Below are 27,197 nucleotides of genomic sequence, written 5' to 3'. Positions count from 1 at the left end.
GTGTTTGTCGATATTTGTATGAGTTTCTATTTATAAATTTTAACATTAATTTCATGTTATTTTTATTTTTTACGGGACCATATTTCGATCATGTACATATTTTTTACATGATCATATTATTATTTTAATTAATATAGCAGTAGTATTAGTAACATTCTTATTATAAATTAGTAGTAATGTTAGTACTATTAGCTGTGATTTAATATATCAATATATTTTAATATCTTTGTATGTGTTTGTCGATATCTACATGTGTTTTTATTTATAAATTTTAACATTAATTTCATGTTATTTTTATTTTTTATAAGACCATATTTCGATTTTGTGCATATTTTCTACATGATTATATTATTATTTGAATTAATATGAGCAATAATATTAATAACATTATTATTATTATTATTAGTAACAATAATGTTAGTACTATTATGTTTGATTTTATATATCAATATATTTTAATATTTTTGTATGTGTTTGTCGATATTTATATGTGTTTCTATTTATAAATTTTAACATTAATTTCATGTTACTTTTATTTTTTACGGACCATATTTCGATTATGTGCATATTTTCTACATAATCATTTTATTATTTGAATTAATATGAGCAATAATATTAATAACATTATTATTGAGATTATTATTATTAGTAATAGTAATGTTAGTACTATTATTATTAACATTAACATTATTATTATTATTATTATTATTAGCATTGATATTAACATTATTATTATTATTATTAGTTTAAATTTTTTTATAAGTCGTCACTTTGAATTGATACAAGAGTTCAACTTTTAACTTAAACTTTGTATTCACTTTTCTAATATTAATTTCATGTTGGATTTATGTTGTACAAGATCATATTATATAATATGCATACATTTTACTCTAACAATAATCCATGCATACACATTCTATTTTAATAAAAACATACAAGCATATGTATATCCTGTTTCTATTTAAAAATTTTAACATCAATTCCATATTGTATTTATTTTGTACGATACTATATTACACACTATGCCTACATTTTACCTTAACAACATGTGTATATGCATTTCCTTTTAATATAATATACATGTATTTATTCTACATGTATTTTTATTTAAAAATTTTAACATCAATTTCATGTTATATTTATTTTGTACGGGAACATATTACACAATATATCTACATTTTATTTTAACAATGACCTTGCATACACATTTTATTTTAATATAGTATATAACTCAAACGTATAATTTAAATTTTAATCATGTAACTTTATTACAAATTACTAATTAATTACTGTCTATTTTATGATTTAAAATAAATAAAATCATATTTAATTATTATTTTTTAATTTTATTATTTTTAATATAACAATAATTATATTAATTATATAATAGTAGAATATAATTACATAAATAAATAATTTATTCAAATATAATAATTATTATATTAAATTTTTTATCCGAATAAAAAAAACAAAACAAAAAATATGACCAGTGCATAGGGACGGGTCTCATACTAGTATTTATTATGTGGTTAGGGGCATGTGTTTATTATGTAGTGTAAACATAGAGACTATCACGCCTGTATATATACATTTTTAAAATATGTGTGTTAATATATTAGTAGGTGATAAATTATGATGCAGGCGGGAATAAATAGACAACAATGAATTTGTCCAAGTGGGGACGAAATTTGTTGATACTTAATATAGGGTTTATATTATCATTTAATTGGATAAAGATTTTTGGACAAAGTTTTAACAATATCCACATGAACCACTCAATTGGATCAATATTTTTTTTTTAAATAATTTATTATGGTTTGAAAAGAGAAGACAAATGTTTGATGAAAGATTTGTCAAAGTTTGTTAACAAATTTTTTTTCAAAGTATCAAAATCCTATTTAATTATTACTTCTACGAAAAATATATAATAAATACGATTTCCTACTAGATATTAACATTATCAAAATTCATATACAACATTATTTTAGCATTCGTAAAACATAATTTTAGCAATTTAATTCTTCATAAAAATCAAAGAAAAGTATTAGAGTGGGACATATTTGGTGAAAGTTATTATTAAGGGGTTGGATCCTCTTATATCTAAGTAAAGCCCCAGCGAAACACACACTATATTTGAATGTGGTGTTGAAGCAATTTCGTTTTCATTCAACACTGAGTCTTTGACTTAAATATATTAATGATTCTATCACATCTAATAAGAGGAAATAAACTGAACACGGTGGTACTGTCATAAATATAAACATTCTACGGCAAATGATGAAAGAGCTGCTCAGTAGCACAAAGAGCAAGAAGGGAATGGAACATACAGTGTTGAACCAAATCAGAGATGTGTCCCACTTAGCCGAGGATGTCATCGACATATTCGTGGCCAAAGTTTCCATTTTCAAGAGGAGAACCATTCTGGGGAGGATGCTCCTTGGCTTTGGCCAAACAAGGTTGCTCCATGACGTAGCCGAAAAAATAGACAAGATCAAAGCCACTCTCAACGAAATACGCGACAACAAAAGCAAATATGATGCTTTCAAAGAAACCAATAATCAATCTGCAGCAGAAGAAGAGGAAGAGGAGGAGAAGGAAAGAGCAAAAGCACTGCACAAGCTAAGAAGAAATGTGGAGGAAGATGACGTGGTTGGCTTTGTCCAAGAATCCAAGGTTGTCATCAATCGACTCCTGGAAGGTGGTTCAGATCGTAACGCTGTCTCGACCATTGGCATGGGGGGATTGGGGAAGACCACCCTTGCCCGAAAGGTCTATAACAGCACCCAGGTGAAGCAACACTTCAAGTGTCGTGCATGGGTTTATGTGTCAAACGAGTGCAGAGTTAAGGAGCTTTTGCTTGGCCTTCTTAAAACCTAAAAGAAATAAACATAGCTCTTATTTTCAGCTTTAACTTTAAAGTAATTTATACACCCAAAGAAAAACTGATCTAAACACAACCTATATGGTAACAAATGCAGAAATCAATATTATTAGTTATGAAGATAAATGCTCAATGTAATAATTCAGTAACTTTCTGAACTCCAACCTTCTCAAATTCAACACATCAGATCTTGTTATCAGTAACTTCCAAATGCGAAATGAATGAATGTGGAAAATAAACATTTTTCAAACAATCCAGACTGCTCAGGGACGTAGAAACCACAACAGAAAAAGACAATAACAGTTTGTTTGCCTCCTCACCAAATCAAAATCTGACGGGACTAAGCATCACTAAACAAAAATTGCTACTACCCATAACTAAAGCAGTAATATGAAGTATTTTAAAAGGTAATATCGAATAAACAAAAAAGCCTATATCATTCAAAATGTGCAATAGAAGATATAGGACAAAAACTTTAACTAATCATCCTATAAATAAAATTATAAAGGCAATAGAAGCACTAACAGTGTTTCAAACCACCATCACCACCTCTCTCTCGTTGTTCAAAGAATCAGAGCATGGAAGAAGGTACGAAGCAACACCAAAATCAAAATCAAGCATGGAGGGCAGCAACATGTCACTCCATCCATCGTCTCATCATTTATCTCCTTGATTGCCTCTTGCTAATGCAAAACAAATACACAATTACATCAATATATTTTATTCACGACACAAATTGCAACCAATTATTCCATATATTTCAAAATATCTAACTAGGAAGAAACTATTATGAGGTCCAAAACCATGAGGTTCCAATTCTAAAGTGAAGAATGCGTTTACATGTGTGTAGTATACTGAAGATTGGTTGGAATCTCATGTTTTTAAATCATTTAACAATTTCTCACTTAATAAAGCCAAGCATTTGAAAAGATAGAGTTAGATACTACCTCTGGATCTTTATTTTGTTTCACCACTACACACTTGGAAGCACTAATACTAGCACTTTTTAACAAGCTACGCGTACTGTAGTTTGATCTGGAGGTTCCATTTTGAGAACCTATCGCATCAGACCCTGGAACATTTTCAATATTGTTCTGTTGTTTACTTTCATCCTTGGGAGCACAAACTCTCTCTCTGCATAAAGTGAAATTGCATATAACTCCCACAGTACCATAGAAAAGGTTCACAGACTTGTCTACCAATCTCATCTAAGAAAAGACACTAATAAACTGGACATAAGATTAAAATCCATGAGTAATAACAAATATGAAACCAACGAAATCTCCAAAAAACAAAAAAACAAGACAAATACTGTTTAATGTGTAAGTTGGTAATCCAGTATTTGGACATGTTGGACAAGTTTGAACCAAATGTTTAACCAAGACTTGCCTAGGTAAGAAGACATGTTGTCTCTGCAATGGAGTGTTTCGTTCACTGTTCCCATAATGCTCCTCAAGATGTGCAAACGGTCTCTTGAACCGATCAACCCCACTATGCAACAAGATAACATAGAATTACCAACTAATAACCAAAACAATGACAGCTTAAATTTCAAAGAACCTCTGCACTCCTGGACAAACACAAATGAAAACAAAAACTATGAAACAATTTACAGATTTGGATTGAATCCTTATCTCACTACCCAGCTGCTACTGTTATGAACCAGAAAAAAGAACCAATCAAAGCTTTAAAACTCCAAACATGTTGAATACAGGTCAAACATATCAAGCAAGCAGTATTCATTCAAACATCAGTTTATAAATCAGCACAAACAACCTCATAGTCAGTATATAACTCATCCTCTCATGTGTTTCAGGCTAGTGTTTATCTCTCAGCAAAGCACATCACGAATTAGCTCTAGCATAGGCTTGAAGAGCCTCTAACACACTACTCATCATCAATACAACTCAAGATCAATAGGACTTATTTTCAGCTTGTAATGTGGCCAAGGTAAAGGGTAAGATATGGAAAAAGATTCAAGGCTAAGCACTAAAGAGAAGTGAAGGAACAATGGGTAGAAATTTGAAAAAATCAAGTGTAAGGTCATGCTCCTCAAGACATCACACAGATTCAGACATCACTCTCTTACTTTCATTTTTGCCCTTCTCATTCTCTATTTTTTTTCTCTCTTTTCAGGTACAATCAAACAATTTATTTTTCTCTTTCATTTTTCTTTTTTTTTTCTTTCTCAAGCCACTTTCAAACTTTTCAGCACATTACAAATGATCTCTGTAAGACCCACTTACATTGCTGCCCTTATTTTAAAAGGCTACCCAAAATCAGTTGGGCATAGGGCTAGCCCAAAGGGAAACCAGACCCTAAGTCTGTCTTAACACACTCATTCTACTCATTTTCAGAAACAACCCCTTCTTCCTTAGAATCGCAGCCGTCTCTCTCTGCTAGGGTTTGGTACGTCAAGCAAGTTCGAACTCAGTTCATTTTTTCCACATAAGTTGTTCCCTCATCCCGTGCTGGCATTTTTCCTGCTACTGTTACTTTGGGTAACTTATGTCTCTAATGTTCCTTTAATTTTTCCAACTCCTTAAGTTATTCCTTGAGCTGCCTTGCCCCACTGTCTAGAGTCGAGGTCCTATTCTAGCCATTTCCAGGTAAGGGAAGCTAGGATTTTTTGTTTAAATTCTATTCTTGCTCATTTGCCATTGTTTTTATGATTGTATGGTTGTTGTGCTACTGTAAAATGTTGAATGGACGTGTATTGCTTGCCTGGGCTACACATGCAGCAACGTGCCTCAAGCCCCATGCGTCCTCGTTTAAGCGAGCCTCTCTCGCCTGAGCGAGATGGTGTCTCACTCAAAACGAGAGCACTCTGCTTGAGCGAGAGCTCGAGCGCGAGCTCGGACCTGTTTCTGCAAGTCTCGCCTAGGTGAGACTAGGTCACTTGGGCGAGAACGTCAGGTCTCGCCACTGAAGCAACAGCCACCATACAATCATACCCCAAACAGCAATACACGTCCATTCAACATTTTACAGTAGCACAACAACCATACAATCATGAAAACAGTGGCAAATGGGCAAGAATCGGATTTAAACAAAAGATCCCTAGCTTCCCTTACCTGGAAATGGCTAGAATAGGACCTCGACTCTAGACAGTGGGGCAAGGCAGCTCAAGGAACAACTTAAGGAGGTGGAAAAAATGAACTGAATTTGAACTTGCTTGACGTACCAAACCCTAGCAGAGAGAGACGGCTACAACTCTAAGGAAGAGGGGGTTGCTTCTGAAAGTGAGTAGAATGAGTGTGTTAGGGCAGACTTAGGGTCTGGTTTCCCTTTGGGCCAGCCCTAGGCCCAACTGATTTGGGGTAGGTGATGGTTCCCCAGCTTAGCCTCTGGACTGGCTTCTGTTTTTGGACTTTCCATTTAGGGCTAAGGCCCATGTATTGTCTTCTCTTGGAATTTATTTAAATTATTATCACTCTCTTACATTACTTTGTATATGGCATCGTGGTGTGCCTCTATTATCGTCCTTGGGATATCTATAGGAGTGGCATTATACTCCGTTGATCTTGCTTCTTATATTATACCGTGTGAAATTCCCTTTTAATTAGCTTTATAAATTAAATGAGGTGTTACAATCTCAATGTTACAGCAACTTGCACCACACACTTGAATTTTACCAAAATCTCCCAAAACACTTCCAAAGCCCCCTTCACAGCTCAATAGCAAGGTACATAGAGTTTTTCTGGTCCAAGGGCTTGAAATGAGCAGGTCAGTCACAAAAACAGGTCAAAACAGGCTCAAAAATTGGGTTCAATGGTAAATGATTCAAGGTAGGCTTTATTTGGTCAAGTGGCTAAAGAAACAACAATGGCCTAATATCATCTCAAGAGTTGCAATTGAAAACAAGCTATGTCAACTAGAGTCAATTCAAGTTTTGCCAAAAACTAGAAATCATGAGCGCATCACACACATTAAGGAAACAATATGGCTCAAGTCTGACAAGGTCAAAAATGTCATACTGATCTAGAACTGAAGTTATCATGAAAAATTTACTATACTTAACAATGAATGATTGCATCAAACAGTTTGAAATATCCAAACTTTGAAAGTTGGCAATGTAACATTATACCCATGTGTAAAATCAGCTTAGGTAGCGAGAATAAGGCTCAAACATATTGTAACAAGTTTTAAAACAGCACAAGGAGTTCAAAATCTAAAACCTGAACTCAAATCAACAATAAAGACTAAAACTCACCTTAAAACCAACAAAAGAAAGTCAAAAGTAGACTTAAAACCCAAGATCAGCATGTAAGTAATTCAAGTTGGAACAAAAAATCAAAATATGGTTAAAAATAGGTTTAAGTAAAAAAAATAAAGAAACAAATAAATAAGATTACTCAAATATAAAACAACATTACTCCAATAAGGTTAAATAATTATTGGTTCAAAACAAACAATCATAAAAATAATATAAAACCACTAATCACTCACCTTGTAATGTTGAATTTAAGACACCAAGCTACACCACAAATAAAAACAATGAGTAAAACAGAACAGTGAAGAAAGTAAAAGCAGGACAACTTTAGGCTATACATAAATCAACAAAAAATAATAAGAAACTGCAAGTAACAACAAAAGAAAGTTAAAACCAAGGTTAGATATCCACAAACAACAACAAAATAATAAAATCTTACTACGAATCTGCAAGTAACATTCAAGATTTGAGTAAGAAATGAAAACTGCACTTTAAACAGCAAAAGAAATACTAAGCAAATTGTCTAGCAAGTTTAAAACATAAAAAATGAACCTAAAACCAGGATTACCTACTCAAAATACAAAGGAAATCGCAACATCATATATGCAAATAGGAAATCTCAATAAAAAGGAAAAGAGAACCATAATGTAACTCTACAAGGATCGTCTTCAAAAATTGGACTGCACTGCTATTAGTTACGTGAATCAACCTATAACTCCTGTATGATCAAACTTAAAACCAAATCAAACAAAAGTGAAGTATTAGTTTAGTTAGTAAATTGTAGAAAGTCAGTGAAAAGTTAATAAAAAGGAGATGTGCCGGTAAACATGTTAATAAAACTAAAACAACAAACTAAATCTAAATCTAAATTGAAAACACTTTCAGGATCAAAAAATTGCTTTTAAAACCAACCACACCATCGGTCAAATCTAATTTAACCCTAACTGCAGCACGAAGTGGAACAACACACCTAACTATACAAAAACCTGTTCTTGAACCTGTGACCATCAGTATTCCAAAAATTAACCATTAACCTCAAAAATTCACTCTGAAAGGAGGTCACACCTAGCAACATTCGATGCAAATTAAGAAAGTAAAATATGAAAGCAACATACCACAACACAACACACAACTCAAAACTGAAAAACCACAACACCCTAAGCACAACACTTCGATTATCCTGAGCAAATTGTCAATAATCTCAACGTACAAAGACATGGACAGATAGAAGCCCTACAATCTTGTACTAGGTGCCATTATCCAAAACCCTGACCCCTAAAACATGACACAACGCACACAACAAAACAAAGGACACAACAAACAATTAATAACACATAGCTAATAATACACAACACATAACTCAAAACACAAAAATACACACCAAAACACCCCATGAACCATAAGCAAATTGTCCATCATCTCAATGTAAAAAGAATAAGTATGGACAGATAAAATGCCCTATACTTTTGTATTAGGCGCCATTATCGAAAACCCTAACACTTAAATCCCCCCTTACCCGTAACACTCCCTCCCCCCAAACTCCCATAACTGCTCAACCTTTAAATCCCCCCTAACCCTCCCACCCCTAACCCCCCACACTCTAACCCCTAAATCCCCTTAACAAAGAACCCCCCCACTCCTAAATCCCCCTCTCCCCACCTCCTAACCCTTAAATTCTAGCAACCCCCACCCCTAAATCCCCCTAACCCCTACATCCCCTAATTCCTAACCACTACAACTACCACTGAATGCCCCTAACCCCTAAATTACCATAACTCTCTAATCATATATGACACGATGGATGATACATGCGTCAGTCCGTAGCCGACAAACAAAACACAGCATAACAACACAATATCACACAACAACACATAGCACACAACAAGAGAGCAACACAACAACACATCAAAACACAACAACACAACTGCACACATTAGCACACAAAAGCACAACGCACAACACACAACACACCACACAACTAACAACACACGACACACAACTCAAAACACAAAATCACACACCATAACACTCCAAGCACACACCCCATGAACCCTAAGCAAATTGTCAATCATCTCAACATATAAAGACTGAGTATGGAAAGATGCCCAATACTTTTATATTAGGCTTCTTAATCGAAAGCCAACCACCTAAGCATAATATTACTCGTATAAGATCAGACAATTATTAATTTGAAACAAATTGACATGAGAATAACATTAGATAATTAATCATTCACTGCTACAAAGGACACAACAAACAATTAATAACACAGATAATAATACACGACACACGACACAACTAAAAAAAAATACACACCACAACATCCCATGAAGCATAAGCAAATTGTCAACAATCTCAATGTAAAAAGAATAAGTATGGACATATAGATGCCATATACTTTTGTCATATAGACAACAAACAAAACACAGCATAACAGCATAACACAATATCACATAACAGCACACAACAACAAGCAGCACAACAAGAGAGTAGCACAATAGCACAACACAGCACATAGGAACACAACAGCACAACACATTAGCACAACACAACCACAACGCACAATGCACAACACACAACACACAGCTAATAGCACACGATACACAACTCAAAACACAAAATCACACACCATAATACCCCAAGCAGACACCCCATGAACCCTAAGCAAATTGTCAGTCATCTCAACATATAAAGACCGAGTATGGAAAGATGCACAATACTTTTATATTAGGCTTCTTAATCGAAAGTCAACCACCTAAGCATAACATTACTCGTATAAGGTCAAACAATTATTAATTTGATACAAATTGACATGAGAATAACATTAGATAATTAATCATTCATTGCTGCAATTGAACAAAGGACACAACAAACAACTAATAACATATAGATAATAATACACAACACATGACACAACTCAAAACACAAAATTACACACCACAACATCCCATGAACCATAAGAAAATTGTCAATCATCTAAATGTAAAATGAATAAGAATGGACAGATAGATGTCATATACTTTTGCCATATACTTTTGTATTAGGCGCCATTATCGACAAACAACACACATCACAACAGCACAGCAGCACACAACAACACACAACACACAACTACAAGCAACACAACAAGAAAGCAGCACATCAGCACAACAACACAGCACATCAGCATAACACAGCACATCAGCACACAACAGTACAACAACACAACACATCAGCACACAACTAATAACACATAACAATCAACACACAAGTAATAACACTCAACACAACACACAACACACAACTCAAAACACAAAATTACACACCATAACACCCCAAGCACACACCCCATGGACCCTAAGCAAATTGTAAGTTATCTCAATGTATAAAGACTGAGCATGGACAGATGCCCAATACTTTTATAATAGGCTTCTTTATCGTAAGCCAACCACCTAAGCATAACCTTACTCGTATAAGGTCAGACAATTATTAACTTGAAACAAATTGACATGAAAATAACATTAGATGACTAATCATTCATTGCTGCAATTGAAGAAATTGTTTGCCTGGGGAGCCATGAGACATCAATGCCAATAAGGGTGGGTGCACATGAAAAAATAACATTTGAAATACCTCGTTCAATGTATAATATGCATTAAGGCCACCAATCTACACCTTAAATAAAAAAACAACGATACGAGAAAGAAAGTTCCATCATAAATAACATATAAAACTAATTATATTTAAAGGAAACTTACAATTGATTTCCTTTGACCACAGTTCAAAAGATATCTCATAAATCCTCAAACATCACATACGAACAAAAAATCAACCACTGGATAATGTTTAGAGAATAAATCCAATCAATAAAAACTCATATCTTTCAACTAAGAACTTAAAAATTTATATCAAATGATGAATTAAACACCTTATAATTGAAGTTTCATCACTCATTTCTTCGATTGAAGCCCTCTCCCTCTCATATCTCCAACTAAAAATAATTTCAAATTGAACAAAACATTAATAACAACAAACGAAACTATGGCTCAAATTTCAATTTTTCTTAAACAACGAAAAATTAATATAGTTAAGATTAGTGGTGCATGATAAATTTTACAGAATAGTCGAATACTTTAAAAACTATTTACTTTAGGAGCTTATAATACTTGACCTTATACTTCAGTAAAGTCAAAATAGATAGAAATAGAATAATTACTAAGTAGAGGTTGAGAACCATAACTGCTTCGACTCAATCCCTGCAATAACAAAAGCAATACAAGCATGGCAATAATGATGGTGGAAACACAGGAAACAAGTACAGAAAGTCGACATTTGCCTTCTAGTGTTGAATTCAAGCCACCAAGCTACATCACATAAAAAATAATTAAATGATAAAAAAATTTCTATCATAAAGGACAAATACAACATATATGACTGATAATATTACAAAAAATAGGTAATTGAATGTAACATAATACCTTAAGAATGATCTTCAACCAAAAGATTAGTAAAATATTGATTATTAACATTCAATGGTGAGAAATGGATAGAAATAGAATAACTAATAAGTAGAGGTTGAGAACCATATCTGCTTTGACTCAATCCCTGCAATAACAAAAGCAATACAAACATGGCAATAATGATGGTGGAAACACAGGAAACAAGTATAGAAAGTCGACGTTTGTCTTGTAGTGTTGAATTCAAGCCACCAAGTTACACCACATAAAAAATAATGAAATGATAAAGAAATCTCTATCATAAAGGACAAATACAACATATACGACTGATAATATTACAAGAAATAGGTAATTGAATGTAACATAATACCTTAAGAATGATCTTCAACCAAAAGATTAGTAAAATATTGATTATTAACATTCAATGGTGAGAAATGGATAGAAATAGAATAACTAATAAGTAGAGGTTGAGAACCATATCTACTTCGACTCAATCCCTGCAATAACAAAAGCAATACAAACATGGCAATAATGATGGTGGAAACACAGGAAACAAGTATAGAAAGTCAACGTTTGTCTTGTAGTGTTGAATTCAAGCCACCAAGCTACACCACATAAAAAATAATGAAATGATAAAGAAATCTCTATCATAAAGGACAAATACAACATATACGACTGATAATATTACAAGAAATAGGTAATTGAATGTAACATAATACCTTAAGAATGATCTTCAACCAAAAGATTAGTAAAATATTGATTATTAACATTCAATGGTGAGAAATGGATAGAAATAGAATAGTTACTAAGTAGAGATTGAGAACCATAATTGCTTCGACTCAATGCCTACAATACAAACATGGCAATAATGATGGTGGAAACACAGGAAACAAGTACAGAAAGTTGACGTTTGCCTTGTAGTGTTGAATTCAAGCAACCAAGCTACACCACATAAAAAATAATTAAATCATAAAGAAATCTCTATCATAAAAGACAAATACAACACATATGACTGATAATATTACAAGAAATAAGTAATTGAATGTAACATAATACCTGAATGATCTTCAACCAAAAGATTAGTAAAATATTGATTATTACCATTCAATGGTGAGAAATGAATAGAAATAGAATAATTACTAAGTAAAGGTTGAGAACCATAACTGCTTCGACTCAATGCCTGCAATAGCGAAAGCAATACAAACATGGCAATAATGTTGGTGGAAACATAGAAACCAAGTACAGAAAGTCAACGTTTGCCTTGTAGTGTTGAATTCAAGCCACCAAGCTACACCACATAAAAAATAATGAAATGATAAAGAAATATCTATCATAAAGGACAAATACAACATATACGACTGATAATATTACAAGAAATACGTTATTGAATGTAACATAATACCTTAAGAATGATCTTCAACCAAAAGATTAATAAAATATTGATTATGAACATTCAATGGTGGAGCCAAACACTAGGTTACAATTCCCACTTCTGCAAGTATCTTATTCTTCACTGACCTTATCAGTTCAATTAATTTTCAGCAATAATGAACTGGAACAATTCCACAATGAAAATAAAATAAACTCACAATAAAGACCAAAATTTCTTGTCTCAGGAATTAGGAAACAAAATGCAAAATCCAAGGAAGTTCAGAGTCCATGAATTCAACTTTCACCATTCTAACCTGAAGTGTGAAAGCTTTTTTGCAAAGATCTTCAAATATATTGCAACATGGTTCAATCACCTATAAAAATGAAGAAACGAAAAATGTAGTAAGATTATAATAACTTGAGTCAGCATGTAATTTTGGAACTTACAATTCATTTCCTTCGACCACAGTTCGGAAGATCTCCTACAGATCCTTGAAAAATGCTAATCACAACCCACTTTTAATGTTTTCTTGACCAAAAAGAAAGAGTTCGAAAATAAAAATCATAATCTTTAACAAAGTACACAAAATTTTGGATCAGAAGTTGTATGAAACACCTTATTATTGAAAATCCAACTTCCATTGCTTGGATCTAAAAAACCTCCCCTTCTCCAACTAAATGCAATTTCAAAATTCAACAAAACTTTGATAAGAACAACAAACGAAACTACATCTCAAATTACAATTTATAGTAAGAAAATAATACCCTAAGTCAGCATGTAATACTGGATCTTACAATTCCTTTCTTTCGACCACTATTCAGAAGATCTACAAATCCTCGAACACCACATCCTTGAAAAATGCTAATCACAAACCATTGTTCATGTTTTGTTATCTAGAATAATGCCTAGAGAAAGAGTTCAGAAAAAAAATCATAATATTGAACAAAGGACATAAAAAGTTGGATCAAAAGTTGAATTAAACATCTTATTATTGAAAATTCAACTCATGTTTCTTGAATTGAAGTCCTCCCCATCTCGAATCTGCAACTAAACGCAATTTCAAATTCAACACGATGGTGATAACAACAACAGGCGAAACTACATCTCAAATTACAATTTTTGTAAGACAAAGAAATATACAAATAAATAAGAATGATAGTTCATGACAAAAACTACATAGTTCTCACATATGAAAAAAACAATTTACCTTACGAACTCGTAAAACTTGACCTTCTACTCCAGTAAATCAAAAATGATATAATTCTGCTTGTACATAATACTCGAACAATTAAAAGATAATGTATCTTAAGAACCTATAATATTTAACATTTTACGTCAATAAAGCCAAAATCAATATAAATAACAGAATTACGAAGTCTAGGTTTAAAACCACAATTATTTCAAGTAAATGCCGAAAACAACAAAAGTAATACAAACATGACAATGAAAACCTATAACGCCTAACTACTAACCCGTAACCCCTAAATCCCTAACCCCTAACACATATATCATATATTATAGGCTCTGTGCACAACATAAAAAACATAACATAACACAACAAAGTAGATAAGACACAACTAATAATAAAGAACTAATAATAAAGAACGCCCAACACACGACAAACCACACAACACATAACACAATTAATAACACATAACACATAATACACAACCCAAAAAAGAAAAACACACACCACCACACCCCATGAACCATAAGCAAATTGTCAATCAACTCAATGTACAAAGACTGAGTATGTACACATAGATATCCTATACTTTTGTATTAGGCACCATTATTGAAAGTCGTAACCCCCTAAATACCCCTAACTCCTAAATTTCTAAACCATAAATCCTCCTAACTTATAAATCCTTCTAATCCCTAAATGCCTCAACCCCTAAATAACCATAACTCATACATCACAGATGATACACTCTACGCATAACAGACAAAAGTTGAAACAACGAAAAAAACACAGCAGACGGCACACGCAGCATGCGTCAGCCCATAACCAACAGACAACACAACACAACACACAACATAGAACAAACAACACACAACTAATAAGACGCAACATGCAAAACACAACACACAATACACAACTAATAACAAACAACACATAACCCAAAACTTAAAACTGAAAAACACACACCACAACAAAACAAAACATAAGACACACAAAATATAACACAACTCAACAAAGAAAACAACATAGAACTAATAACAAAGAACACACAACAGACGACAAAGCACACAACACACAACACAGAGCACACAACTAATAACACATAACACAATACACAATGTAAAATAGAAAAACGCACATCATAACACCACAAACACAACAACTCATGAACCCTAAGATAATTGTCAATCATCTCAATGTACAAAGATTGAGTATGGACACATAGGCTCTGTGCACAACACACAAAACATAACAATAACACAACAAAGTAGACAACACACAACTAATAATAAAGAACGCACAACACACGACAAAGCACACAATACACAACACAATTAATAACACATAACACACAATACACATATGCAAAAAAGAAAAACACACACCACCATGAAACCTAAGCAAATTGTCAATCATCTCAATGTACAAAGACTGAGTATGTACACATAGATGTCCTATACTTTTGTATTAGGCACCATTATTGAAAGCCCTAACCCCCTAAATCCCGCTAACTCATAAATCATTAATGATACGCTCTACGCATAACACACAAAAGTCGACACAACGAAAAAAACACAGCAGACTGCACATAGCACACAATGTACAACACACAACACATAGCTAATAACACGCAACACGCAAAACACAACACACAACCCACAAGTAATATAAAACAACACAAAACTCAAAATTGAAAAACACCACAACGCAACAAAAAATAACACACACAAAACATAACACAACTCAACAAAGCAGACAACACAGAACTAATAATAAAAAACACACAACACACGAGAAAGAACACAACACAATTAATAACACACAAGTAATAACAAACAACACAACCCAAAACTCAAAACTGAAAAACTCACATCACAACGCAACAAAACATAACACACACAAAACAAAACATAACACAACTCAACAAAGCAAACAACACATAACTAATAGCAAAGAACACACAACACACGACAAAGCACACAACACAGAGCACACAACTAATAACACATAACACACAATGCACAACGTAAAATAGAAAAACGCACACCATAACACCAAAAACACAACAACTCATGAACCCTAAGCAAATTGTCAATCATCTCAATGAACAAAGACTGAGTATGGACACATAGGCTCTGCGCACAACACACAAAACATAACATAACACAACAAAGTAGACAACACACAACTAATAATAAAGAACGCACAACACACGACAAAGCACACAGCACACAACACAATTAATAACACATAACACACAATACACAACGCAAAAAAGAAAAACACACACCACCACACCCCATGAACCCTAACCAAATTGTCAATCATCTCAATGTACAAAGACTGAGTATGTACACATAGATGTAATATACTTTTGTATTAGACACCATTATCGAAACCCTAACCCCTAAAACATAGATAATGGGCTCTGTTCACAACGCACAAAACACGGCGCACAACGCACAACACACAACACCTCATGATACCTAAACAAATTGTCAATCATCTCAATATACAGAGACTGAGAATGGACAAATGCGCTAGTCTTTCATTAGGGGTCATTATCGATAACCAACCACCTAAGCATAACAACATTACTCATATAAGGTTAGACAATTATTGGTTCGAAACAAATAAACATAAGAACAACATAAGACCAATAATCAATCACCGCTGCTGTAATTGATGGAATTTTTTGCCCTGAGAAGCCATGAGACGTCATGCCAATGAGGGTGGGAGCACACGAACAAGGATGGACAAATCATGTTCAGAGTATAAAATTGCATTCCGACCACCAATCTGCACCATAAATAAAAAGTGCATAAAATATAATAATAAAAATAAATTCATACATTAATTACAACAGTTGCCATCTTTATTGCTATAATTCCTTTATTGCATCTAAATAATTATCTTTTATGGAGAAAATTACGTTTTTTAGTGTTTCATGTGTGCAAGGACATTTTTTATAGTGGATATAAAGTTGTAGTCCGAAACTTAAACTTATATTTCTTACATAAATCTTATCTCAATTGTAATTTCTTCATTTGCTTAATTTCATAATCAATTCTCAATGTCAACAATTCTTTTTCCTATTATTTCATATTAAATTATGATAATTACAAAACTAAACATCAACTGAAGCACCTTCTTGAAATCGCCATCTTCTTTAGCCAAACCCGCGGATGCACACCTCACGAGGCTCACGGCAATGTCAACTATCAACGAACATAAGTCTTTACTGCCTCCGCCGCCCTTGTCTATTTCAGGGAGAAGCTTGCCCTTCCTCTTCGGCTGTCGAAGCCTCTCAAGAACTCCCAAACCCTCGACTTCAGCTTCGGCGAAGAGTGCGCAGGACTCGAGACAGTGCATGAAGCGAAGTCTCTGGAATTCGACTGAGAATGGCTTGGAAGCCAACTGAGAAGCGACAGTGTCCAAGCAATCGAGGCAGAGCCTGTAAACGCGGAGCAGTTCGAGTAGCAAAATGGCGTCGTTGGACTTGGAAAGCTCCGGGAGGCGTTTGGGGAGGACGGATAGAGAAGAGTTGAGGAAGGAGAGAAAGCGCTTGGCGAGGGAGCGAATTAGGGTTGGGTCGGGTTTGGATTTCTTTGTCGCTTTGAGATCTGCTAGGGGACGGAGGTAATCGGAGACTAGGGCGTGGATGCCGGAGGAATCGGAGGACTGAAGCTTCGAAATGAGAGATGATTCGGATGGAGCAGCCATGGGAAGAGAGTGAAAGAATGGATTCAAGAACCGCAGAAAAGGAGTCTGAGCTAATTTACAAGGCGCCAAAAACACGCTCTACCTCTTTTATTTCAAACTTCGGAGATGGAACGGAGCATCATATATAACGGTCTTTCTTTCTTTTAAGGAAAACATAATATTGATATCACCAAAATTGCCAAAAATTTTCAAGAGTAATTTTTACGCTATTTTCTGAAAATTTTGTTTTCTTGAACAAACGTTCCATTTTTTATTTTGTATCTTTCATATTTCTCTTTTAATTGTTTTAGTTTTTATTGAGCAACAGTGTTAAATTAATAATCATGGAAGTGGGAAATTCAAATAGAAAAAGAAGACATTTGAAAAAATATTCATTTTAAATTACTGGTACAAATTATAAGAAAAAATATTCATTTTAAATTAACTCGTGAACAGTCATTCGTTAAATCTGTATTTGCATTTTTTAATTTTTAAAAAATTTAAAATTAATAATAAATATATAAATTTTAAAATAGTTGTTAAAACAATATTTAAATAATGATATGTAAAATAATTGTTAAAACAATATTTAAACAATATTAAAAAAAATAAGATATTTAAAATAGGTTTTAAAACAATATTTAAATAATATTAGAAATAAATAAATATGTAAAAAAAATTTAAATAATGATTTAAAACAAAAGAGAATTAAAAAGAGATTTGTAAAAAATATTAAAATTTAAAAAAAGATTTGTAAAAAATATTAAAAGTAAATTATTTATAAAATAATTAATTTTTAAAATAATTAAAGGTAATCGGTGAAGAATGAGTTAGGATGCCCTCAATTAATAATATAATAAAATTAAAGAATGTGTTGGCCCTGTTTAGAAAATATTTATATTTATTTTCTAAAATATCAAAAACATTGTATTTACTGTTAACTTTTACTATGCCATGCAAAGCACGTGTAGCTTTTCAGGTTCAGACACTTATTCTCTTGGCCTTTAGCCAAACCATAATTTTAAACTTGTAAATTAAAATTGCTATTTCTCGCCCATATAACTCTATCAGGTGTGCAAGTCACATCCCACGGACTTGCCTCTTTTGCTAGCATATTTGCTACCTATTTCTTTCCCGAAATTGTAATCTAATCTTTTGTTTTTCTATCTCTTCTTACCAGATAGAGATTATTTGTTTAGTCTGAACCTGTTTACGGCAAGAATTTCATGATTGAATGATAAGCGTTTTCTGTCAAAAATAGGTACTCACAGATAATTCTGATAAGATTTCTAAATCTTTTCATGTAGAGAAGTTCCAAACGTGTTACAACATGGATTGACCATAATCTCTATGGAAAACTTAAAATTTGAAGAACGTTCGTTCAAAAGGACCAAAAAGTATTGCAATAGTTTGGTTAAAGATATGGTAGTACACAGACGTTATCCCCAAAAGACCCCTTTGCCATCTAACAAGTTGCTCTGGAAGCTAGAAACCCCCCACAACCCAGCTTCCCTTATAGTACACAAAAGAACTGCAAAATTACTATAATTTTCTACAGAATGCCCTATGAAATGAAGACAATAGCTCTAGTGGACTCGAGAGGACAAAATGCCTACTCACACTTGATGGATCGATAAATGTGGCGGACAAAGAGCAATGCAGCACGGAATCCTACAGTTCCCAGCATCAAGAAGAAACCATAGCATATGCAGGCCATGTATCCGAAAAAAAATGAGGTCTGCATGAATCCAGACATGTCGGAGCGTGCGTAGTAGTAATACAGACAGTAGGCATAGATAAATAACCCAGTTGAACCACCACATAGGAATGATCTGCAAGGAAAATAACAACACAGGTCAAGCGACTTAAAAGCCAAAAATAAAGTGGAAATAATATAATAGTCAACAAACAGCACTACTCATAATCCTTTCATTCCAATACAGAATAGTAGCATCAACATAAATATATAAAGAGACACATAAAACCATGAAAGTAAGAATATCTATCCATGCCTGCTCATGAGTCAGACGCTTAAAAACCATCAATAAAGAATTAGCCAATTCAGAAATGAAGTCCTAAAGTTGGAAGTAGCTTGTCAAAAACAATATTACCAATATATCTGTCTGGGAAAGTTAAGCTTTATAAATTAGCTTATTTCATAAACTATTTTACCTTAAAAGTGAAATTAATAAAAATACGTTTGTATGATAAGCATTTACTTATTAAGTACCTAATTAACCATTACCGACCATTATAGATCAGTTAAATCATCCAGGATTCTAGCAGCTAATTCAAGTCAGTTAACATCTCATTCACTAACCAGCGACAAGGAATACAAACACCAAGCCATGAGAAACAAGAAAGAAAATTGTAATAAACGGTGATTTCATACCTCCACCACCACTCGTGATCCTCAGCAGCAAGCTGAAAGTATGTCAATGCCACAGTAATGAAAGCAGTAACAATCAAGAGAATGATGAAGACAATGAACAAGATGCTGTAGATGGTATAAATTCTGTGGCCCCAAACACTGGCAAATATATAGTAAAGTTCAATGTATATAGCACTAAAAGGCAAAAATCCTGCCATCGCCATCTGAGGAACTGATCCACGATACCATGGCAGAGGTGGAATCTCCCTTGGATATTTAGTTGTGCGAACAGGAGCTTGAAATTCAGCCTTGCTGTTCTTGCCAGCAATTCCTCCCAATACAAGCAAAGGAGATGTAACAAGTGTCCATATGAGAACTATAACCACAATTGTTCCAAATGGGAGGGCAGCAGTAGCATTGTAAGCAATTGCAACAGTGTTCAAAAAGCAGAACGTCAGAAACAGAGGACCACAGAAAAGGCATCCAGTCAACAGCAGATTCCTAACCTGTCAGAACAAAATCAAGAAAGTAAAACCATTATTCTCTGAAAACAAACGCAATTTTATGAACATGGCACCTAGTAGAAGAGAAAAAAAAATCGTAAGCAAATACCCAGTTTGTTCCTTCCAGCTGACAATAAAATGAAGTTGCGGTATACCCAGCAATCCCGGAAGTAAGTGCATATATGACAACGAGTGCAGTAAATAACGCCCCTCGATTGTATGGATAAAACACGCCAACAAGTGCCAATATGAATATGAACACAGTACTGCAAACCACACATAATTGCAACTCGTTCAGATAGATAATAAATTATCACAATTTAGTTTTCCTAAAACAACCTTCACTGATAGACACAATTGAAACAGGCCAGTGCAAACTCACAGGGTAAACAACTGAGTGCCAGATCCAAGCGCAGCTGCGAATACAGACTTAAACTTGGGAAACCTAAACACATCCCCGTGGATATATTTCCAGCCAGTCTCTTCCTGATCCTCCGCAGTCTCCTCATCATGTGCATACCTATTCGCAATTCCAACAAAAGCAATATGCATAATTAATAATTAACCCCAAAAACCAAGGTTTTAAAAAGGTCCATAACCACAATCCTAGCCATGTAAAAGTTGTTTAGGTCTCCAAAACTACAATTGAAGCCACAATTATCCACATTGTCAAGGATAGCAACGAAATTGCAGTAGCAATTGTGGCAATATTCATCTGCAATTTCCTACAATATTAAGCATCGTCACAATAAAACTGTGACTGCAATTTTGGTTGCATTGTCCACAATATCAACAAATGCAACTGAACCAACAATTTGTCCATACTTCCCAGCAATATCAAGACGGACAAAACTGTGACAGCAATTGTAGCTGCGATTTCATGCAACAAGAATTGCAACAAAATTGCAACCACAACTGTAGTCGCATTTGTCTACAATTCGTCTTGAGTTTCATACAATAACAAATATCATGACAAAAATGTGACTACAATTTAAAACCTCAACACACAGAAAGAACTAATATCACGTACTTGACAAAATCGTTCTTGAGCACCCTCATCAAAATGGTGGTGAGGAACCCAGTCAAGAGTAGCACCGTGACACATGAGTTGATAATTGAGAACCAGTGGATTTCCAAATGATGAGGGAGCGATGACGACTGTGAGTACTTATCCATCCTCTTCTCAAAGGGCGTGTTGGTCTCCTTCCACTTCACCGTATACAGAAACTCGGCATTCACCTCAGCATCCTCAGTGAGATCCACGAGGGCATTGGGATCAGTGCGTACATTGATCTCGATGACCCTGTCCTTGTTGTAGAACACATCAAAGTGAATGTGCTTATACAGGTAATACCTATAGTCACTAGGGTCCTTCCCCTCCTTGTCCACCTTCCCAATGAACCCCCAAATCGGAAGGTCGTCATAGTACATCTGGAAGTAGTAGTCCTTACGGACAGCAGATCTGAACCTCGCCACATCCTCTTTCGAAAGCTTAGTGTTGCAAACAGGAACCGACTCCTTGTCCCGTTGAAATTCTAAAACGTATGGCGCGCTAACCAAACGGTCCCCATTCAGCACCTCCCCAAGCGCCTCCTTTTTTTCTTTCAAATCACCTGGTAAGTAATCACAAATCATAAATTAATAAACAAATGAAGTAAAAATGCATACATACATACATACCACCAAGCAAGTGAATCAACGAACAAAGGTTATTCCAATCCAACAAAATTTGACTCATCCTAACCAGATGTAATGAATTTGAATCAGCTTAAGCAAGTTACCAATGTATCATACTCAAGCCAGCTTAACTAACGGTCACGAATTTGAGACATCTGAACCAATGGTCTCAAGTTAGAGTCATGTTGACCAGATGTCATGAATTCAAATCAGCTTAACCAAAATCGAAATAAGTTTTTTTTTTAAACTAATTGTCTCAGATTCAAGTCAGCTTAATGAAAAGTCCAGTCACTGTAACCAGCACTCCCGAATTCGAGCCAGTGACCCGAGGTCAACTGGTTACATAAAAAAAAAAATGACGCATTAAAAAAAAACGAGAGAGAAACAAACCTGGAGGACAGAAAGGAAGGTCGAAATAACGGTAGGTTTCGCTGAGAAAAAGAAAAACGAAAACAATAAACAATTGAAGGAGAAAAAAAAACGAGAGGAAATGCAGTGAAATGGTTTGAGATCTCGGTACCTAGGGTTGTGGAAGGGGCCAACTTTGTTGGCGTAGAGAGGGACGACGTCGCCTTGTTTGTAGCGGTGATCTGAGGAGTCAGATCTGACGGCGGAGAACGCGGCGAAGGCGGTGAGGAGGAGGCAGAAGAAGGAGGAAGAGGAAGAGAAGAGGTTCTTCATTGGGAAGAGGTTTGGATCTCAAAACCCAACCCCACCGACGAAGAAGAGAAGAGACGAGGGAGAAGAGGTGCGGTTTGAGTGCTAATAAACGGAAAACGAATGAGTATGAAGTGACGTAGACTCACCGCCACACTGTAACGTTTGATGTTTTACCTCACGCACACAATTCATTCTTCTATTTTTTTTTTTTCTTTATTTTCATTCTTTCATTTTCTTTGATCAAATGCTGCTTTAACCACCCATTGTTTGTGTTCTCAGTTTGGTACACTCTTTGTTTTTCTGATCTGTTTTGACTCGCTTCCCACTCACTCAAATTCGGTGGCACTATGACTCAATTACTTTTAGTTGCTACGTTTTAATTATTAATAAATAACCTAAATTATAAACTTCTGTTTTCATCAATTGATTTTTAATTATTAATAGAAACAACTCCGGAGAAAAAAGGTTGTTATATTATTTTATTATTTTATTATTATTGTTATTGAATTTTACCGCGAAAGTTTAGGTATAAAAATGGGAAAGTGAGTGATGGAGTGGGATTCGTAGTCAACTTCTTGGGGCACGACCACAAACGTGATTTAGAACCAAACCAGATCTGATTTTGGATCCACGTTTTGCCGAAGCCGCGTGTAGATAAGTGCTTATGCGGCAGAAAAAAAAACATATAATAAAGAAGAGTGAGAAAGAGATGGAATGCATATACACTATTTTGTTTTTTACTTTTAATTTTTTAATTATTATAACCAAATTTGTAAGAAAATGGTGGAAGATTCTCTTTGTTTTAGTTTTTCGCTATTTTTCTAGATGTTAAAAAGAAAATTGTTAGAAATAGTACACAATTATGTTAAATGCTTTAAACAAAATTAAGAGAACGTTCGGTAGAAGATTTCTTTCAATGTCGGATTACAAAATTGTGTTTTATGTTATGTTTGATTTACCTTTGCAATGCAAAGAAACAAGTTTTTTTTTTTGGCAACTGACCTTTTAGTTATATATATATATATATATATATATATATATATATATATATAAAAACATCGTTATGTACATCAACATGATGATCTAGTTCATACTTTTTGGAGTCATTTAAAAATTCATTGTTTTGGTGATTTTGATTTATTTGAGTACTCTTAGTATTGTAGAGGAAGAGTATATGATTTTAAGGAAGACTAAAGTTCTCAAAATACAAGTGATATAATAGAAGAATAGTTTTGAATATATATATATATATATATATATATATATATATATATATGTGTGTAAACATTTATTAAAAAGAAACATGATGTGTCGGTATGTAATGAAGACTAGAGTCCTTAAAATACAAGCAATATAATAGAAGAATAGTTTTGAAAATTGTTAGATATCATATAAGCTAATGGCTTTGATACCGGGAAGTAGGTTTTAAGCCTAATTCAACCCCACAAAATCGGCTTGTAAGTGAGACGGGATGACGAACCAAAAAGAAAAACGAGTTTGAAATGAGATTTGGAGTCATCACCATAGTTATTCTGGAAAACTATGAAAAATCATGAAAATAAAACAAGTATGCAAAAAATCAAATTTTTGGGTTCGGAAGTCGTTTACGTGAAGGGAAAGTGTTAGCACCCGCCCAAGGGCAGTGCCCTTAATTAAACACGCAAAGTTAATGTGGTTTTCAAAACATTAATTTCCCCAAAAATAATAAGACAAATAGTGCTAAAAAGAAACCAAAAAATTTGTTTGATTTTTTTGGTCCTACTTATCTCATTAAAAATGAGAAACAATGGTCTAAAGATATTTGAAAAACTATTTAGAAAATGATTTAATGTTTTTGAGGTGAACCTAATAAGGACTGACATTGCTCATACGTATCTCGTCTTGAAAAATCAAGGATCACGTACTTCTTAAGAAGCTTGTTTGTTTGGAAATGTTGATATCTTTATATTTTGAATTTTTTTTTTATGTTTTTTAATTATTTGAAAAATAGTGTCACACAACGCGAGTGGTCGGACAGACACCCAAAAATTGAAAGAGAAAACTATTTTCGATATTTTTGAAGATTGAGTATCACACGGTGCAGGCGACCGGACAGGCACAATTAGGGATGGCAACGGGGCGGGGCGGGTACGGGTATCATGATCCCATCCCCATCCCCATAATAAAAATTCATCCCCATCCCCATCCCCAAACCCAACGGGTATACAACTTTTGACCCATCCCCATCCCCACCGGGTAACGGGTATTTTCTTATACCCATACCCATACCCATTTTTTTATTGTTCCATATATCAATTAAATATTTTTTATAAAAAAATTTAAAAATCACACCAACGGAATCATGATACTATCAAAATATTCAATATTAAAATAGCATACTCTTTTTGATTTTCATGATGTCAAATATTAAGAAAAATATTATAATAGTATAAATCTCAAATTAAAGTATCAAATAACAACTAAATAAAATTCAAATAATTATATAAAAGCTAAAAAATTACACATTACTAAAATTTTATAATAACCAAAATATTTATTAATTTTACAAATGATCAGTGGTTTCATTTGCATTCGATCCACCTACACATAGAAAAAAAATGAAAAATTAGATATGATATAATAATTGAAATTGAAAATTTTAATTACTAGAATATAATGTACCTTCTTCATCAGATTCATTTTCACTCATGAGAACATCTTTTCCTTTTAATTTTTTAACACCTACAAACACCAAATGTAGAATATTAGATGAGAATTCACAAAAAATACTAACAAAAAATATTAATAAATTTGAGTAACTTACCTAGATGGTTTGAGTTCCATATCCAACTTCTTGTACACATCAAAGCCTCTATAGTAATATGATGAAGTCGACTACGGTGAGAAGTTAATATCTGACCACCAGTACTAAAAGCAGATTCAGAAGCTACAGTTGTTATTGGAATAGCTAAAACATCCCTTGCAATTGCTTGAAGGGTTGGAAACTTTAACCCATTTGTTTTCCACCATGATAGGATATCAAATTCTTGTGTAACCGGCAAATTATCTTCTTCCAAGTAATAATCCAACTCTGTTTTCATAACTGTAGTTCTAGATTTTTTCTTTTTTGCCATAAACTCTAAAAATTCATTCGCATCATTATCAACATCCTTTCCCAACTTCAATGATGTAGCTCTATAAGAAGAAGTTTCATTCTTTTTTGATTGATATTCCAAAACCAAATCATAGCACATTTGACGAATCCTACTAAGTTTCAGATCAAAATCATTACCATACAATTTATAAAAATAATATTCTAACATGTCCATCTTGTACCTTGGATCTAAAACTGAAGCAATTGTCAATATGTTATATAACAAAAAACAAAGAGAATGAGAAATATGTTATATATATATATATATATATATATATATATATATATATATATATTATATTATATTATATTATATATTATATTACTATGTATATATATATTATATGTGTGGATATCTTATGTTTATATATATATATATATATATATATATATATAATTATTTATATATATTATATTATATTATATATTATATTATTATTACTATGTATATATATTATATGTGTGGATATCTTATGTTTATATATATATATATATATATATATATTTATAGATATATATTTATTTTAAGTATATATTATATTATATTATATAATAATATAAATATAATAATATATATTATATTATTATGTATATATATTATATGTATATGCGTAGATATTTTATGCTTTTATATATATATATATATATATATATATATATATATATATATATATATATTTCTTTTAAATTTTTATAAATTTGTAATGTTATAAATTTGTTTATAAAAGATCTCACTAGTTAAATGATTAATTTGTTTTATACGTATATATTATATATATTATATTATATTATTATGTATATATATTATATGTATATTATATTATATTATATTATATTATATTACATGTATATGTGTAAATATATATATATATATATATATATATATATATATATATATAAAAGTATATTTTATTTATATGTATATATACTATATTATATTATATTATATTATATTTTATGTGTAAATATATTATTTATTTATATATATTTTTAGATTATTTAATAAATTATAAATAGTTTAGTAATTTAAGCGGGGACGGGTATTTGGGCGGGTATATATATATAT

General features: G+C 32.9%; 3 protein-coding genes across 6 annotated transcripts; 1 reads left to right on the top strand and 2 right to left on the bottom strand.

Moving 5' to 3' along the window:
* The first annotated feature begins 2,089 nt into the window (after nt 1–2,089).
* On the top strand, nt 2,090–2,911 carry LOC114180405 (putative disease resistance RPP13-like protein 3). The gene has a single exon (XM_028066724.1). The coding sequence runs from the start codon at nt 2,275–2,277 to the stop codon at nt 2,875–2,877; it is 603 nt and encodes a 200-aa protein (XP_027922525.1). The 5' UTR covers nt 2,090–2,274; the 3' UTR covers nt 2,878–2,911.
* Nucleotides 2,765–17,907, bottom strand: LOC114180404 (mitogen-activated protein kinase 9-like). Of its 4 annotated transcripts, none has more exons than XM_028066721.1 (7): nt 17,233–17,899; nt 16,757–16,884; nt 7,331–7,358; nt 4,271–4,372; nt 3,829–4,015; nt 3,407–3,564; nt 2,765–2,873 (listed from the first exon to the last, which is right to left on the bottom strand). In XM_028066721.1, exons 1-6 carry the CDS (start codon nt 17,247–17,249, stop codon nt 3,445–3,447), a joined length of 582 nt encoding a protein of 193 aa, XP_027922522.1. In that variant the 5' UTR covers nt 17,250–17,899; the 3' UTR covers nt 2,765–2,873; nt 3,407–3,444. The 4 variants fall into 4 exon arrangements, with proteins under 4 accessions (XP_027922522.1, XP_027922523.1, XP_027922524.1 ...); XM_028066722.1 differs by having other exon boundaries at nt 2,786–2,873; nt 3,431–3,564; nt 17,233–17,907; XM_028066723.1 differs by lacking the exon at nt 2,765–2,873 and having other exon boundaries at nt 3,458–3,560; nt 17,233–17,907.
* A 1,215-nt stretch (nt 17,908–19,122) lies between these two features.
* Nucleotides 19,123–23,192, bottom strand: LOC114181852 (transmembrane 9 superfamily member 3-like). Its single transcript, XM_028068459.1, has 7 exons — nt 22,859–23,192; nt 22,729–22,769; nt 21,692–22,274; nt 21,044–21,181; nt 20,771–20,927; nt 20,180–20,664; nt 19,123–19,619 (listed from the first exon to the last, which is right to left on the bottom strand). The coding sequence occupies exons 1-7, from the start codon at nt 23,017–23,019 to the stop codon at nt 19,400–19,402; spliced, it is 1,785 nt and encodes a 594-aa protein (XP_027924260.1). The 5' UTR covers nt 23,020–23,192; the 3' UTR covers nt 19,123–19,399.
* Nucleotides 23,193–27,197: the final 4,005 nt, after the last annotated feature.

Source organism: Vigna unguiculata, chromosome 4, assembly GCF_004118075.2.
Source record: "Vigna unguiculata cultivar IT97K-499-35 chromosome 4, ASM411807v1, whole genome shotgun sequence".
Taxonomy (NCBI): Eukaryota; Viridiplantae; Streptophyta; class Magnoliopsida; order Fabales; family Fabaceae; genus Vigna; species Vigna unguiculata.
This window is presented reverse-complemented; position numbering and strand designations above follow the sequence as displayed.

Bases quoted from the DNA above. Each gene is read 5' to 3' on its own strand.
- LOC114180405 (XM_028066724.1), top strand. From the start codon at position 2,275: ATGATGAAAGAGCTGCTCAGTAGCACAAAGAGCAAGAAGGGAATGGAA.
- LOC114180404 (XM_028066720.1), bottom strand. From the start codon at position 17,808: ATGGCTGCTCCATCCGAATCATCTCTCATTTCGAAGCTTCAGTCCTCC. The intron at 16,885-17,232 runs GTGCTTCAGTTG...TTTATGGTGCAG, and splicing joins AAGATGGCGATTTCAAGAAG to ATTGGTGGTCGGAATGCAAT.
- LOC114181852 (XM_028068459.1), bottom strand. From the start codon at position 23,019: ATGAAGAACCTCTTCTCTTCCTCTTCCTCCTTCTTCTGCCTCCTCCTC. The intron at 22,275-22,728 runs GTTTGTTTCTCT...ATTACTTACCAG, and splicing joins CCTTCCTTTCTGTCCTCCAG to GTGATTTGAAAGAAAAAAAG. The intron at 20,928-21,043 runs GTGAGTTTGCAC...TGTGGTTTGCAG, and splicing joins GGCACTCAGTTGTTTACCCT to TACTGTGTTCATATTCATAT.